A 13,718-nucleotide genomic window follows, 5' to 3' on the forward strand; every position below is an offset into this window, starting at 1 on the left:
ATTTCAACAGGCGTGTGTCTGAGAAACCTGCTTTGCTATTCTTTAATACAAGTGCTCTCTGATGTTATCAGCATCCCTCGTCTTGAAATTCACTGTATTTCCACTTTCATTCCTGGGGAGCCATTGCTCTCTGGTCCCCATTTCCTATGTGCTAAATTGAGCTCTTGTTTGTTGATAAAGTAAGGCAGCAGTTGTTACATATTCCAACAGAATTTGCTGCTCATTCTAGCAGGAGAATGAGACTGCTTTGCTAATGCTTCCGCACTACTGATTTAAGCTTCCTGTAAACAAACAATAGATTTATATACAAGTTAGTGAAAGCATTATGGCTCTGGGGCAAATAAAGTGAATGTAGGGGCTCACTTAATGGAAATGTGTTCTCCATAATACAAAAAAAAAAAAGTAAATAGCAAGAAACCTTATTTTTCATTAACCCCACTTTGCATGGGAGGTGCTTGGATTCAGGAAGCTAGGATGCTTAGGCCTGGAAGTTTTAATTTTTTTAAGTCTTCAGTAGTAGTGGAAATATCCTCCTGCCTTACTAACCTCAGGATTTGGAGGCTACAGGTGGACTGACTAAGAGCATTTTAATGTTACGTGTACAGACTTCTTTTGAGCTGCTTTTGCCTGTACCTGTTTTTTGTCTCTATTTCTTATGCATGTTTGGCTATACAAAATGAGAACTCTTATTTCAGCATAGGAAAGTGCATCTCCAAAATAAGATGCTTGTTGATGTTATGATTATGAAAATTAGCTGGGGATATTTTTATCCTGGTTTAGCTATGTCATTACAGATATGTGGAATATCTTTTGCTGCTGTTGAAACAGGAGCCATAGATAATCTGAAAGTAGCCAGGATTCTGCCTTGCTAACTGGGCAAATCCAGAATAGCTAAATCCTTATTTGTTAACTACAAATAAGCAATCATCCAAGAATCTTGTCTACAAAATTAAAAATTTTCTTTGGCAAATAAAACCGAGAAGGACTGAAGGTTTTTTGCAGATACTTTGAAATTGAAAGTCAAATTGTACCACAAGTAGTCACCCATGCAGCTCTGTGAGTTTGTTGGTAGGACAACATTAGTTTTTATTTTCTTCCCAAAGCTATAATACCTTTCAGAGGCCCCATGGAAAGTTTCACAAATGTTGCTTGGGTGGTTTTGATTTGGTAGTTTTGGCTTTGGGTTTGTTGTTGTCTTGGAAGTGGATGGCACTCTGGAAAATGTGCCTAATTCTGCCCTATGAGTCACTTTGCAGTTGGCTCTTTTGCTAGGGTGTGTATTCAGTGGTTTTAATGACAGAAATAAATTATGTGACATGAAACTCACTGCTTAGTGGATGGTATTCAAAAGTGCTAGAGCAAAATGATTTGACTATATGTAAAAATGTTCTCAAGTTTCATCTGCATTATCCTTGGTGCACAGAGCAGCTTGTGCTTTGCTCAGAGGGCACTCAAAGCAAAACAGGTTTTGAAGAGATCTCTGAAGCATGGCTGCATAGTTCCTTAGATTTCTATACTTAGCTTCTTTAGGGGATACCAACATAACGTAGTTCCTGTGGAAGTGTTGTAATTAGGTTGTGATAAGAGTTTGGCTCGTAACTGTCATGTTCCAGAGAACTTGGAAATAGCTGAAAATAGAGTGTCGTAAAGAAGGTCACAGTCAGAAATACCCTGAGCTTCCTGTAGTAATGATGAGGAATATCTGACACTAGCAGCAATACTACTCCACTACTGAGAGCTCCATGTTTCTGGTAACTGCTCTTTTATTTCAACGCTTAATAACACAGGCTGAACAGTGCAAGGGCTCCTAGATTGACTTTACGTAATTTTAAGTCATTGCATGACTCTATTTTCACCTTTTACAGTATGATTTGAAACTGTCAACATGGACTTTTCACGTCTACACACGTACACCCCTCCCCAATGTCTGCCAGAGAACACTGGCTATACATATGCACTCAGGTGAGAACCCTTTTCTTCTTGTAGACAAACTGTCTGTTCTCTGAATGTTGCTAATCCTTTCATGGTAAGTAGCTGACTTCTTTGCAGAAGTGGGCTTTTTCTAGTCTGGCTTGAAAACAAGTGCTGTGTCCTAACTGGAAGAGAGAAGATGTTGAACTAACAGGGCAATGACTAAGATAATGACTCAATGTTTATTAGTTGCTATGAGTAACTTGTGTCCGCCTAGTTACAAATGCTGTTGGATTTCTATAAATATGCCCTCAAAATTCTTCGATGTTTTGTGTCTTGTAACTTCGGTGTGTGCTTTCTTTTGTGGCTTGGGACCACTTTCACTTTTAAACGCTGATTTTTGTGCACTCATTGCTGCTAGTACGGGACTTGGCTGGAAATAACACATCAATTACTTCTTTTACCAAAGCTATGTGTTGGGTGAATGTAAAATCTGTGTTCTAATGAATATTGCTTTTCCTTGTATCTTTTTCTTGTGTATCTTCTAATGATCTTGTTTTTTACTTGTATCTTTGTTTCTCTTAAATCACTTCTGTTTTCAAAAAACTAACTAGTGTTTGGTAGCTTTTGTATTATGTATGCAGAACAAGAGTTGTGATGCCTGTTTTGAGTTTTTTAGTACTAATATAGCAGATTGTTGCTGTTTTGATCTATTGTGCTTTTCCTGTTGTTGAGATATATACTTTCTTCAAAATGTATCAGTGAACTTGAGTTAGTTTTTGCTAATTAAGTTTAAAATATGATTGTTCGTTAGGATCCAGTATGAGATTTGCTTTTCTATTCTGTCTCTGTCATTATTATGTGTTGTTATTAAAATCCAGTATAGAGATAGGAGAATTACGAGAATACTTGGCTACTTGCCAATAAAGCAGAACTTTGCAAAACTGTAGCATTAAGGGATTACTGAGTTAATACCCTTCCTTTTGTGTGCTCCAAAACTGTAGGTTTCCATTTTCTGTTGGGGATCATGGCCTTTTTTTTTTTTTAAGCTATAGCCTAATGTCAGTAGTGTTGCAAAATGTGACATGTTTTATGTTGCATCAACTGAATTGCAATTTTTCCTGAATTTTATGAAAAACTATTGGTAAAATGTCAGTTAAATACAAATGGGTTTTCCAATTTCAAGAAAAAGCTTGCTGGGCAATGAAAGGTGATCTGTGTGCCTTGTATCCAGCAGCAGTTTCACTTCTGTATTACTGAGTGGGTTTACCCACAAAAGTTACCTTTGTGTTGCAAATGTACCTTAGAGATTGGCTGAAATATAGTAGCTCCTGACAGGTTAAACTCCTGTGGTATTGTCCAAAATTCTCATCCAGTGAAACAGTGGGCAAGTAGAAAGGAAAATGCAGAATGATTAATCCTATTGGACATCTGGAGGATATTTCATTATGACATTGGTGGGGTTTATTTAGGGGACAACTAAGTATTTGTCTTGCTACATAAATGAAGACTGTTTTGCAAAACTGAGAAGTTGTGAAGGGATTATATGTCCTAAATCATTCTAGCTTGCCATTTCACTGTGTTAGACTATTAGGCATAGGTATTTAGAAATGGATAGAGCTGGGTACGATGAAGTTTAATAGCTGCTTTAATGAAGGCCAGTATAGTTAAACAGTTGAAATTAATTCATTGTAATTCTTTCTTATGTGGAAAAGGATTGGCAAGCTCTTCCTTTAAAATTGTGTGAAACCCCTAATATTAAAATAATGGGGCAAAAAAACCTACTTGCTACACTGACATGACACTGCTTTCAGGGTGTAAGAGAGTGAACCAATCTTTTGTGCAGGCTCTTGCTGTGCCTCTGCTTTCTGTATATGTGCAGAAAGACATCTATTATTGTCGCTCTTCCTACTCTGGGTCAAACAATATTTGAAGACTGAGGAAAGGGAGAGTTGCTAATCAGAAATATTTTCATGTTGAAATTTGTTCCTTCTTACCCCTCATCTGTTTTGCTTATATTCTAATCTGATTTATTCTGCCTTTGACAATTCAATCTTTACAGAATCTTTTCTTTAAAGAAATTGACTTGGGATGTAGCCCTGCAGAAAGCAGTAAAGTGAAGTTTGATACCACAAAGCTATTAATAGAGTTGGCTATGACTTATTAATAGAACTTATATTAATACCCACTGGAATCACTGTGTGTTCATAGCTGTAGTGCTTCTGCTTTGTGCTTCTACTCCTCCAGCCCAAATCAGAAAAACATTTAAATGATATACCTAAATAATCTTTATCCTCCTCCAAATGCAAGTCAAACTTGTGAATCTCACCCACCTGTCAACATGTAATTTACACCCCACTCTTACGACTGATCTTTCTTTTTAGTCACCATCATATTTTGAATTGTGTTGTCAGTTTGGGTGCCTTTAACACTTCTTCTGAAATATGAGTTAAATCAATAAGAATTTGGTTGAATTTTGTTTTTCTGTGTCAGAGCATTCAGTTGGGATGTAATTTTCTACATAGTAATTTAATAAAATCCTTTGAGGTTCTTAAGTATGATCTGGGGCTCAATGAAGAAATAACTAAACAATTCAAGGTAGTGTCCTTGGTCACTTAATGTAATGCTTCCTGGTTAGAAAGCCTGTGAGTGTTTTTGTATTGACTGTATGTCTGTCTGTCTTTGAAGGTGTCTTAGTCGCAGCTCTCTAGGTGCATTGGATGTGCCTATTCCCCTGAATAGTCAAGAATATCACTGCCCGTTTCATTCCAAGGAGTATTTATAAATAAATGACACTTAAGGTCTTTCAGACAAGCTATAGCATGCTAAAATTGTCAGACCTCATTCTCATTCCACTTATTTGAAAAATAACCCACTGAAGTCTAGGACATTGTTATTCTCAGAAGCTCATGTGAAGGAGGTATCAAGAGGAGGTATCAAGAAGCTGGAAATGTAAGACTAAATTCAGTCACCAGCTCTGCCAGCAGCCATGGGAGCTGTTTGCTGGTGGAAGGAGCCAGAGTCCTCACTGTTAGAAGAGATTATCCATGAGTGTAGGCTAATTGTATCCCACCTTTAGGTGTTTCTTGGTTAGCTGTATATATTGCTTAGGAGGACATCAATGTGCAGGTTCATTTCTGGCCCTTGAAAGGAAAGGCAGTGGGTTTTTAATTTACTGTAGTCTTTTCTGTAGAAGTAAAAAGGTTGCATTCCAAACCATGGAAAGTGAGATGGCAAGTTAGGGGACTTCTAGGTACTGTCCTGCTGCCTGAGGACAGATAATGTGAAGAGAATTATTACCCTGTGTAAGTGAGAGACAAGCCCCTTTTGTTAAGGAGGAAGAGAGTCCATGATGATTTGTTGGGTTTTTTTCGGATAGTGGAGCCCAACTTCAAGCTATTTATTCAACCCACATTGATATAAATGCTCATTGAGATACTTGGTAACAGCAAGTGTTCATAAACAGAAACAAATTGAGGCTGGTCACAGCTGTCAGCTTGTACTTTGTGTTCTCGTGAATTGAGTATCTGTAAGAAACGTGGGGTGAAGATGAGGAAAAGCAAATGCATAGTGGCAAGTGTAAATAGCAAAACGGAGTTCTGAAACAACTGTTTAGGGAGGGACTCAATAGAAAACTGTTGTGGCTCTGACCCTTTCAGAATAACAGCAGGAGGAGCCACATTTAACCCATATTCTCGCTTCATATCTGTCAGAGTATGAGTCATCTATACTTAGCATTTTTGGAAACTGTAAAAATTAAACTCTTTAGTCTACAATTGGTTAAGTACACGAGAAAACGTGTCTTTCTTCTTCCTCTTCGAGCCAAATGAAAGCAAGGATGAACAAGCCTAATGTATTTAGTAATATATGCTGGGTTTATTAAATTGTGCTGTGGCTCCTGCCTTGCACAGGGTTGCACTGCACGTGCATTATCAGGACAGACCAGTGAGAATCCAGCACACAGAACCAAAGCCCTGCCATCCAATCTGTGCTCCTTTGGGCAATAGAAGCAGCTACTTTGGACAGATTCTGCTCTGGTCTTACGGGCTGAATGCCCAGCTGGTGCTGGAGCCATGAGATGTTTTCTGGCAGTGTGTTGTCTGCGTTAGTTTTTTAGCCAAAAGAAATGCACTTGACATGCTCTGACAGCCCCATCTTACATACTTAACTTTGTGTTGAGGACCAGTGAAGACACTGATTTCAAAAGCACCACCTTGTCAGAATTACATCATTACTGTAAGTGTAGCTTCAAGGCCTTCTGGTGTTAACTTAATTCCATGCCAAAGCAATACAATAAATACCATATTGTTACTTTGTGATGTTCTGAGATCTTTAATGATTGTGTGAGAAAACTATTTCCGTTAAATCATTTTTACACAAATACATTTATTTTATAGTAACTGTTTGTATTTATTAAAGGGAAAGCTTCCATTTCAAATATAGGTTGCACAGTAGAATCTACTCATTCAGATCTAATTTATTTGTGTGTTTTTCTTTGGGGAGAAGGAGCTGCTGTCGTAAACAATTCTTTGCTTATCTCTTCTTTTAAAAAACCAAGCAAAACCCCAGGAGTACTGGAGTGCTGATACATCTCTGTATATCCCTGTGGCCCAAGAAGGGACAGAGTCCTTATGAAAGCTGGCCTAGAGCACTTAGCATTTGGATTCTGTGGGTCACAGGGCTGAGCAGTTGTAGAACCTGACCTGCTGTGCCGTGCCCTGTGCCAGCAGCCTCTGCTCACATAATTGAATGTTTCCTTTGGTTATAAGTTTGAGAATTCCGCTTTAGGCAAAACTTCAGCTTTTGTAAATGTATTTCTTACAGACTCCTTGGGTTAATATGTTTGTGTTTGCCTTGTATTGCTGCTTTGTCTTCACTAAGTTTTCATGGAAGCTGTGAGGGAATCACGTGTGGAAATGTGGAGTTCCTGGGGTAATGTTGTGAAGGTGATCTATGTGTAAACTTGCCTCTGTGGAGAAAAACAGATTGAAGTCTCTAAACATTTTTTGTTAGTTTGGAATTAAATATTTCTAATGGTTTGCATTAAATTAAGAAATGTTTTTAAACCACTTTTTAAAAGAAAACTAATTGTAGTTAAACTGAAATAGATGAAGTAGGGAAGTCTTTAAGTATCTTAAAAGGAGGAAGTTCCTACTTGTTGAGAGATGGAAATTCAGAGTAATGTGGCATATGGATCTTCAATTCTCAAAACAAGGACTTGGGAAACAGAAAATCGACAAAAATAAACTTAGATTGAAAATTAATCTTTGCCTTGCAACTCGGAGTGTGTCATTTTTAATTTGTTGCTAGGCATGATGAAGAAACTGTGTCCACTCTCAAAGAAGAAACTGGTGGTGAAGAAACTGGCTTCCACTCTCAAATGGGTCCCAAAAGAATGAGTGCTTGCTCTGGCTAAACTTCACACGTGGTTTCCATGGTGGTTGTTTCTTTTTGTGATTTGTTTTCAGTTGTAGAACACATAATATGACTTGCTTAGCAGAACCTTGAATATCTACATATATCTATATTATTTGGGTTATTTGGTATATCTTGTGGTGATTGTATCATAACCCTGAATAAACTGCATTTAATGGAAGCTTGGACTAGCTTGAAGAATATGTTTGTTACCAGGCTGAAAATTCTCCCAGTAATTTTGCTGTTCTTATTTTACTGCAGTTCGAGTTATTCTTCATCTGCTTTGGATTTTGAGGCAGAGAACAAAATAGATCCAGTGTTTGATTCACCCAGAATGTCACGACGTAGTTTACGGTTGGCTGCTGGAGGATACAGTAAACCAGATGATGGACAGAGTGATTCCCTTCATGACAGTTCTTATGCTGGAAACATGTCCTTCAGGGATCAGTCTAAGTAAGCATCTTTAGTCATCACAAGTAAATCCTGAGTCTTACTGTTTAAACACAATAATGCAAAAAGGTTACCTACAGGTCCTATTTTTTGTTCTTGGTGCTTACTGCCATACTCTGAAGTTTATGTTCAGTATGTGGTTTGCAATGGCAATTTTTTACAAAAATCTTTCTAAAATTATAGGTGCTTGAAGGGGAGGACTTCCTTTTAAACCTTGTTTACTCTGTTTAGTTGAGTCAGTGTTGAAATGACTGTTTATTCATTTTATTAATAAAGTGAGAGAGTAACAGCAATTTGTGTCTTTAGTGCTATGTCTTACTTGCCTTTGTTTCCTAGGGTGGTAAAGCAACGCAGAAGTATGAGCAAACAGTCTGGCAGTGGAAGACATGTGCCAAGGAAAAATCTGTCCAGCTCATCTATTTTTAGCCAGAGCAGTTTCAATAGCCATGCCAGTGATACATCAATGATATCCACTTTATTGGATGAGTCTCTGATTCGGGAACAGACAGAAGTTGATCATTTCTGGGGTAGGCAATAATTGTTATTGCTTGAATAAAACTGTGCAAACTATTTGGTTTGGTGTGTATAAATTTATGATCTTTGTCCCACCTGTTGTCCATCCTATTCCCAAAGATGTGTGCACTTGCATTTCTGTTGTAGGGGTCTACTTGCTAAGATGCCCACATGGTCCAGTGCATAAATTTAATTTACTGGCATGGTGAAGGTCAAGATGTTGCACAGTCAAGTTAATATCTCAGCAAACATAAACACTTGTGTGATGCAATGCCATATTTATCTCCTATCATTGCTTTCTTCAAAATGTGCATTGAGTTCTGTACTTAGAGTGGTAAACATGTAACTTGTTTTTGAAAAGCCAGAGGAAAAGCATTTTCTTATTTGTTTATAAGCAGAAATGTGTTTCTTCTTAACATAACTTAGTGTGGAAGTTTCCAATTAGTGGCATTTCAGGATTTCCCAAAAGAGTTTTTGTGTGTGGCTGGCTGGTTTGGCTTCTTAACTATATAAAAACGTGTTTTTCTGGAGCCTTCTTTCTGCAATGAAGAGAAAATGAGAAAGTTGTCTAAATAAAGTATTGTCTATGTGAAGTATTGTGTAGAACTAGATCAGCAGTTTGTTATATCTCCCAATTCAGACTTTGTTTCCAGTTAGAATACTTGTGACCTTCCCAGAGTCCTAATGGGAAGAATTGTGACAATCTTGGTAGAACCCATTCTAGATTTTAGATAACCTGGCTCTTAAAACAGAATTTTAAATACAGTGGCATCAAAGTAGTTACCAAGCAGCAAAAACATTGTAAGCTTGTAATTAGCTGCTTTAACATCTCATGGGAACTAAGCCAAGGTGCAGTTGCCATTCATGTGACTTTGTCTATCCCATCGGTGGTGGGATGATTTTCACAACTATAACCCTACTACAATAAGGTCTGTATAGATGTTTCTCTGATGCACTGCAAAATATGTTAAATGTTAACCATAAAGAGACTTTTCTTTGAAGTCTTAAAATTAGTGGGACTTCTAACTTCAGTTTATGTCAGATACTGCAATTCAATTTAGGTCTTTCTTATATTTGGGACCAATTAATTTTTTTCTTTTTTTTTTTTTATTTTTTTTTTCTTTTTTTGGTTTTTGTTTTGTTTGTTTGCAGGCCTTGATGAAGAAGGTGACCCCAAAGGTAACTTCACTTTGCTTTTCCTCCCATGGTTTCTGTGTGACAGGCATGGTGCTGGCAGTGCTGACATGGGTGTGTTGGGTGTTGTGCTCTGTGTTTCCAGGCAGTGACACCACGCTGCTGCAGGGGAACGGGGGCATAGCAGCAGCAGAGCTGCAGCCCACGCTGAACGGCTACACGTGTAGTGACTGCAGCATGCTGTCAGAGAGGAAGGAGGTCCTCACTGCCTACTCAGCTTCCCATGTGCCATCCTCCAGGATCTACACTAGGGACAGGAGCCAGAAACATGCATCTAGTAAGTCACTTTGTGTTTCATTTCTATATAGTGTTATTTAAGCACCTGTCTTACCTTGGTGAATTTGCCAGTAACTGAATTCTAGATACCACCTTATATGACATACCTTTTTCTGTATCAGAAATTTCATGTGCTTGTCAGATTCTGATATATAATAATCTACTAATTTTCAGTGCTGTTATGGGAATCAAACAATTACAAAACTAAAATGCTCTAGTATCTTAAGTTGTAAAATTATTTGGCCAGCCAGCACTGATTTTAAGTCTCCTAATCTGACATCAGATTCTGCCTATGAAGTATTTGGTCATACAAATTTTCATACATATTTTCAGATACATGCTTTCATTTATAATTTTTTATCCCTTACATGATTTGAACTTTCAAGATTGAGCAAAATTGTTACTTCACAGTGCTTGTGCTGTTGAGGGAATCTTTGAGAGGGCTTTCTACTTCCTGCTTCCTTTCTTTCTCCTCTTTTAACTTTGCATCTTTTTATAGTGTTTCTAAAAGCTAAACCTCAACTACATGAAAAATTGAACTCCAAAGGGAAAAACTCTGAATAGTCACTTGAGTGAAAACTTAAAAAACTTAAAAAACTAAGTCTGTATAAATAAGATTCTGCCTTTCCAAGACAATCTCCATTCAGTGGATTGTTTTCCTCATTGTCTTGCATGTGTCTGCCTGCCTCTTTCACCTGGATTTCTTGGTTACTGGTAGTCCTCAGTTACCACAAAGGATTTGTTGTTTAATGACCTGGAATTGCAAAGGAGCCAATTTTAGTATTCTGTAGGTTTGTTAGTCTTGAATGAAGGTTGTTTTCAGTAGAAGGAAATTAGTTTGTTTGAGCTATATGATGTGACTTCAAATACTTAAGTATTTCCTTTTAGTTAGTGTGTAGCACAGGGTGGAATTCTTTTGACTTGAATAGTCAACTACTTAAAGTGGCACTGCATGAAAACTCTTTCTGTTCTCCTGAGTTTGTATTCACACATGAAAATTTTCCTCATCTTTGTACATTCCTTTTAACTTGAATCTAGAGGTCTGAGTCAGACTTTGGGGGTGTGTGGGTGGGGAAGGGCCCACACTGTCGTGGCAGATTTTTGGGATGTGGTTGAGTCTAGGACAGTGGCAGTGGTAGATTTTGTCTTTGTTCCTGTGGCCCTGCAGAAGGGTGTGTCTCTAGCACTTCAGGCAGACCACTGTAGGAAGTTCCTCTGATGTAACAGCAGGGAAGATGGTGAGCAGTCCTCACTCCTTCAAATCCAGAATAACACTGTAGTGTCTTTGGAACTGTGACGCCAAAATCAGGATCAGCAGTCCACATCAGTGAGGAGTCCTGACTTCATTTAAGGAGTCAAGGGAATTCATTGCTCTTTAGAGTTCTACATTCTCACTAAGCCAAGCTGTTCTTGCTGTAGTTACACATTTTGCCTTGAAGTCATTACCCAGGGTGTGTAGTTCTTACAAAAGCTTTGATGCAATATCTAGTACATACAGACTTTTCAAACCATGATTTCTGAAGTTTCATACTCTCGGCTAAACAAAAGCTTTCTCTGCTTTGTCCTCACTCCTACACAAGCTAATGGTGACCAGAGAACAGAATTACCTATTTTTATGGATGAATAATTTGTATTCACATTGTTTTTTTTCACTAGGAGGAACATATTTCTACATGAGTAAGATTCTACGATTGGTCAAAAATACTGCAGCATCTTTTGCATCACTATTAGTGCATCTATTTCAAATGGTTTTGCTGAAGCTGGGTTATGAATATAAAGGTACCTTTTCAGTTGTCTTCCTTGGTCTGCAAGCAAAGACAGAGTGTGTGTATTTGGTTTTTTTTTCCTTATGGACTTCATCTTTGATGCTATGGTATTCTTCTTCTATAGTCTTTTGGCTGGCTCCTATCTTTCTCCGTTTTTACTCTTACCTCACTTCTGCTGCACTTTTCATACCTTTCCTCTGCTTTGAAAGTATCAAGATTCCTTTATATGAGATCCACATGTTGATTTTACTAGAAGTGGTAGAGAGTAATTTTTGAATGGGAAACTTAAGTTGATTTTTAAAAACTCTGGTAATAGGGTCAAATTCTAATTTTTCAATGTCTTTAGGTCTCTTGCCACCCTTAAAACTGCTGCACACTTAAAGCTTGTTTAGATCTGTCTTGCAAAACTCAAACTGCTCTCATCACTCTGCACTACTTTTAAACCACATCTCGTTTTCCCTGAAAACATTCATTTCTTCTTTGGTGCTTTCTCTTCTCTAATACCTGATCTACAAGTGAAGTTAATTGCCATAGGCAGAAGGTAACTGATTTTTGCACGTGAGTAGAACTTTGCTGTCCTCTTCCTCTCTGCTCAGAGCCTTATAATTGCTCATGCTTTCTTCTCCTTCTTGTAACAAGATTGTTAAAATCAACACAAACATGTAATGAATGGTTGACCCATTTGATGGAATGTTGAGAACAGGGACTTACTTGATAAGTAAGTTGGTTGGGTTGTTGGGTTGTTGTTTTTTTTTTACAAACTTTTCTATCTAAAAAGAAGCTGAAGGATTTTTTTTAACTAAGAGGCCACCTGATATTTAAAGAAGAACAAGATTACACAGAGCAGGCTTCTTCCTCAATCAGTTTTTAGTTTTCCTTTTGAGTAGTCTGACTTTAATAGTGAAACAAGCTAAAATCTGTATATATGAAAGGTTTTGAACTGGAGAATTAGAATCCATCTGTGATTTTTGGATGTGTTGCAGCTCACTCAGACTACTGTGGAAGCATGAATGTAAAGGAGTTCTACAGAGAAGATCGTCATCTTGGTGTGAATGAGGAATCAATATGTAAGTACAGTGATTGGTGTAGTCTCAGTTCTGGGCTCTACACCAGGTTGTTGCTGTAATAGTAGTATCAGACAGCCCCCCCAACAGTGTAGAAGCTACAAAGTAAATATTTGGTTTGCAGCTTAAATGTGGGGGGGATGGTGATCCCCTGGTGTACTGTAGTATTTCCTCCAACAAGCTTCCTTACCCTGAAGTTTGCTTAGCAGCTTTTGGGCTGATAACTGATGATGTGAGATAACTTGAACAAGTTATCTTGTAACAATCTTGACTTGATCCTGGCTTTATCCCATTAATCAACTGTTACCACAATCAACAGGTGATGACTGTAAAGGGAAGAAACATCTTGAAACATACACCACAGACCACATGCAGTCCTCATGGGCTAAAAGGGTAGCAAGGACCATTTGGCACACCTTTTCTTCTGCAGGTTGACTTGGATATTTTTGTTTGCTTTTATTTTGCATTGCAAACTCACAATGTTAATCACAAGTTTTGTGTTTGGGGTTTTTTCTCCTTGCTTTATCTATCAAAGTAGGGCAAAAATGTAAAGTGTCTAGACAACTAACTTCTTAACACCTCTCCTGTCTGAATTCTTGTTCTGATTTTGGCTTTTGTATGAGCTTGGCAGGCTGCTTATCTATTAGCAAAAACAAGGTGCAGGGCAGTATGCACCTCATATGTTAGAAGGAACAAGTCAGATTGTTAATTTATTGCATTTTGGGGAGATCTGTACTTTGCTTGCTTGAAAAGCTGACCTTACATGAAAGCAAGGTATGAGATACTGGTACGCAGATTATTTGAATAAAGGGGTTTTAACATTTTATTTTTGTTCTAGTGATAGTCAATTTTTACAGGAATCTTATATAGGGATAGAATCTACCCTGTGAGATGAGCGTTCCCTAGCTTGAATGACAGAGGCATCAAGGATCTGTTGAGTGCTCTTTATTCAGCAAAGGAAAATGATTACAAATATTGGGTTGGTATATCTATAATCCCTCAGATTAACCCAGACATATCTGCTAATCTAAAAATGTAGGATTACTTTCTAAACATATATGGTGTAGTTTGTTCTGTAGAAAGATTGGTCCTAGTCTTGGACATAGTAATTGTTGGCCTCAGCAGGCTT

The 13,718-nt window shown here is 37.8% G+C and overlaps 1 protein-coding gene across 50 annotated transcripts in view; it reads left to right on the forward strand.

The window, feature by feature from the left end:
• Nucleotides 1-13,718, forward strand: part of SUN1 (Sad1 and UNC84 domain containing 1) — a 32,122-nt gene that overhangs the window by 8,598 nt on the left and 9,806 nt on the right. For 8 of the 50 annotated variants that reach the window (XM_023936773.2, XM_086853794.1, XM_086853787.1 and 5 more), the window contains exons 2-9: nucleotides 1,866-1,962; nucleotides 7,588-7,779; nucleotides 8,113-8,303; nucleotides 9,442-9,468; nucleotides 9,569-9,760; nucleotides 11,416-11,538; nucleotides 12,509-12,592; nucleotides 12,909-13,019. In XM_023936773.2, coding sequence (XP_023792541.2) covers nucleotides 1,886-1,962; nucleotides 7,588-7,779; nucleotides 8,113-8,303; nucleotides 9,442-9,468; nucleotides 9,569-9,760; nucleotides 11,416-11,538; nucleotides 12,509-12,592; nucleotides 12,909-13,019 — 997 coding nt within the window. In that variant the 5' untranslated portion in view covers nucleotides 1,866-1,885. The remainder of the gene's footprint in view (nucleotides 1-1,865; nucleotides 1,963-7,587; nucleotides 7,780-8,112; nucleotides 8,304-9,441; nucleotides 9,469-9,568; nucleotides 9,761-11,415; nucleotides 11,539-12,508; nucleotides 12,593-12,908; nucleotides 13,020-13,718) is intronic. The other 42 variants (XM_086853806.1, XM_086853804.1, XM_086853795.1 and 39 more) reach the window with 13 other exon arrangements.

The sequence above is a fragment of the Cyanistes caeruleus genome, chromosome 17 (assembly GCF_971803275.1).
Source record: "Cyanistes caeruleus chromosome 17, bCyaCae1.hap1.1, whole genome shotgun sequence".
In the NCBI taxonomy this organism is placed as follows: domain Eukaryota; kingdom Metazoa; phylum Chordata; class Aves; order Passeriformes; family Paridae; genus Cyanistes; species Cyanistes caeruleus.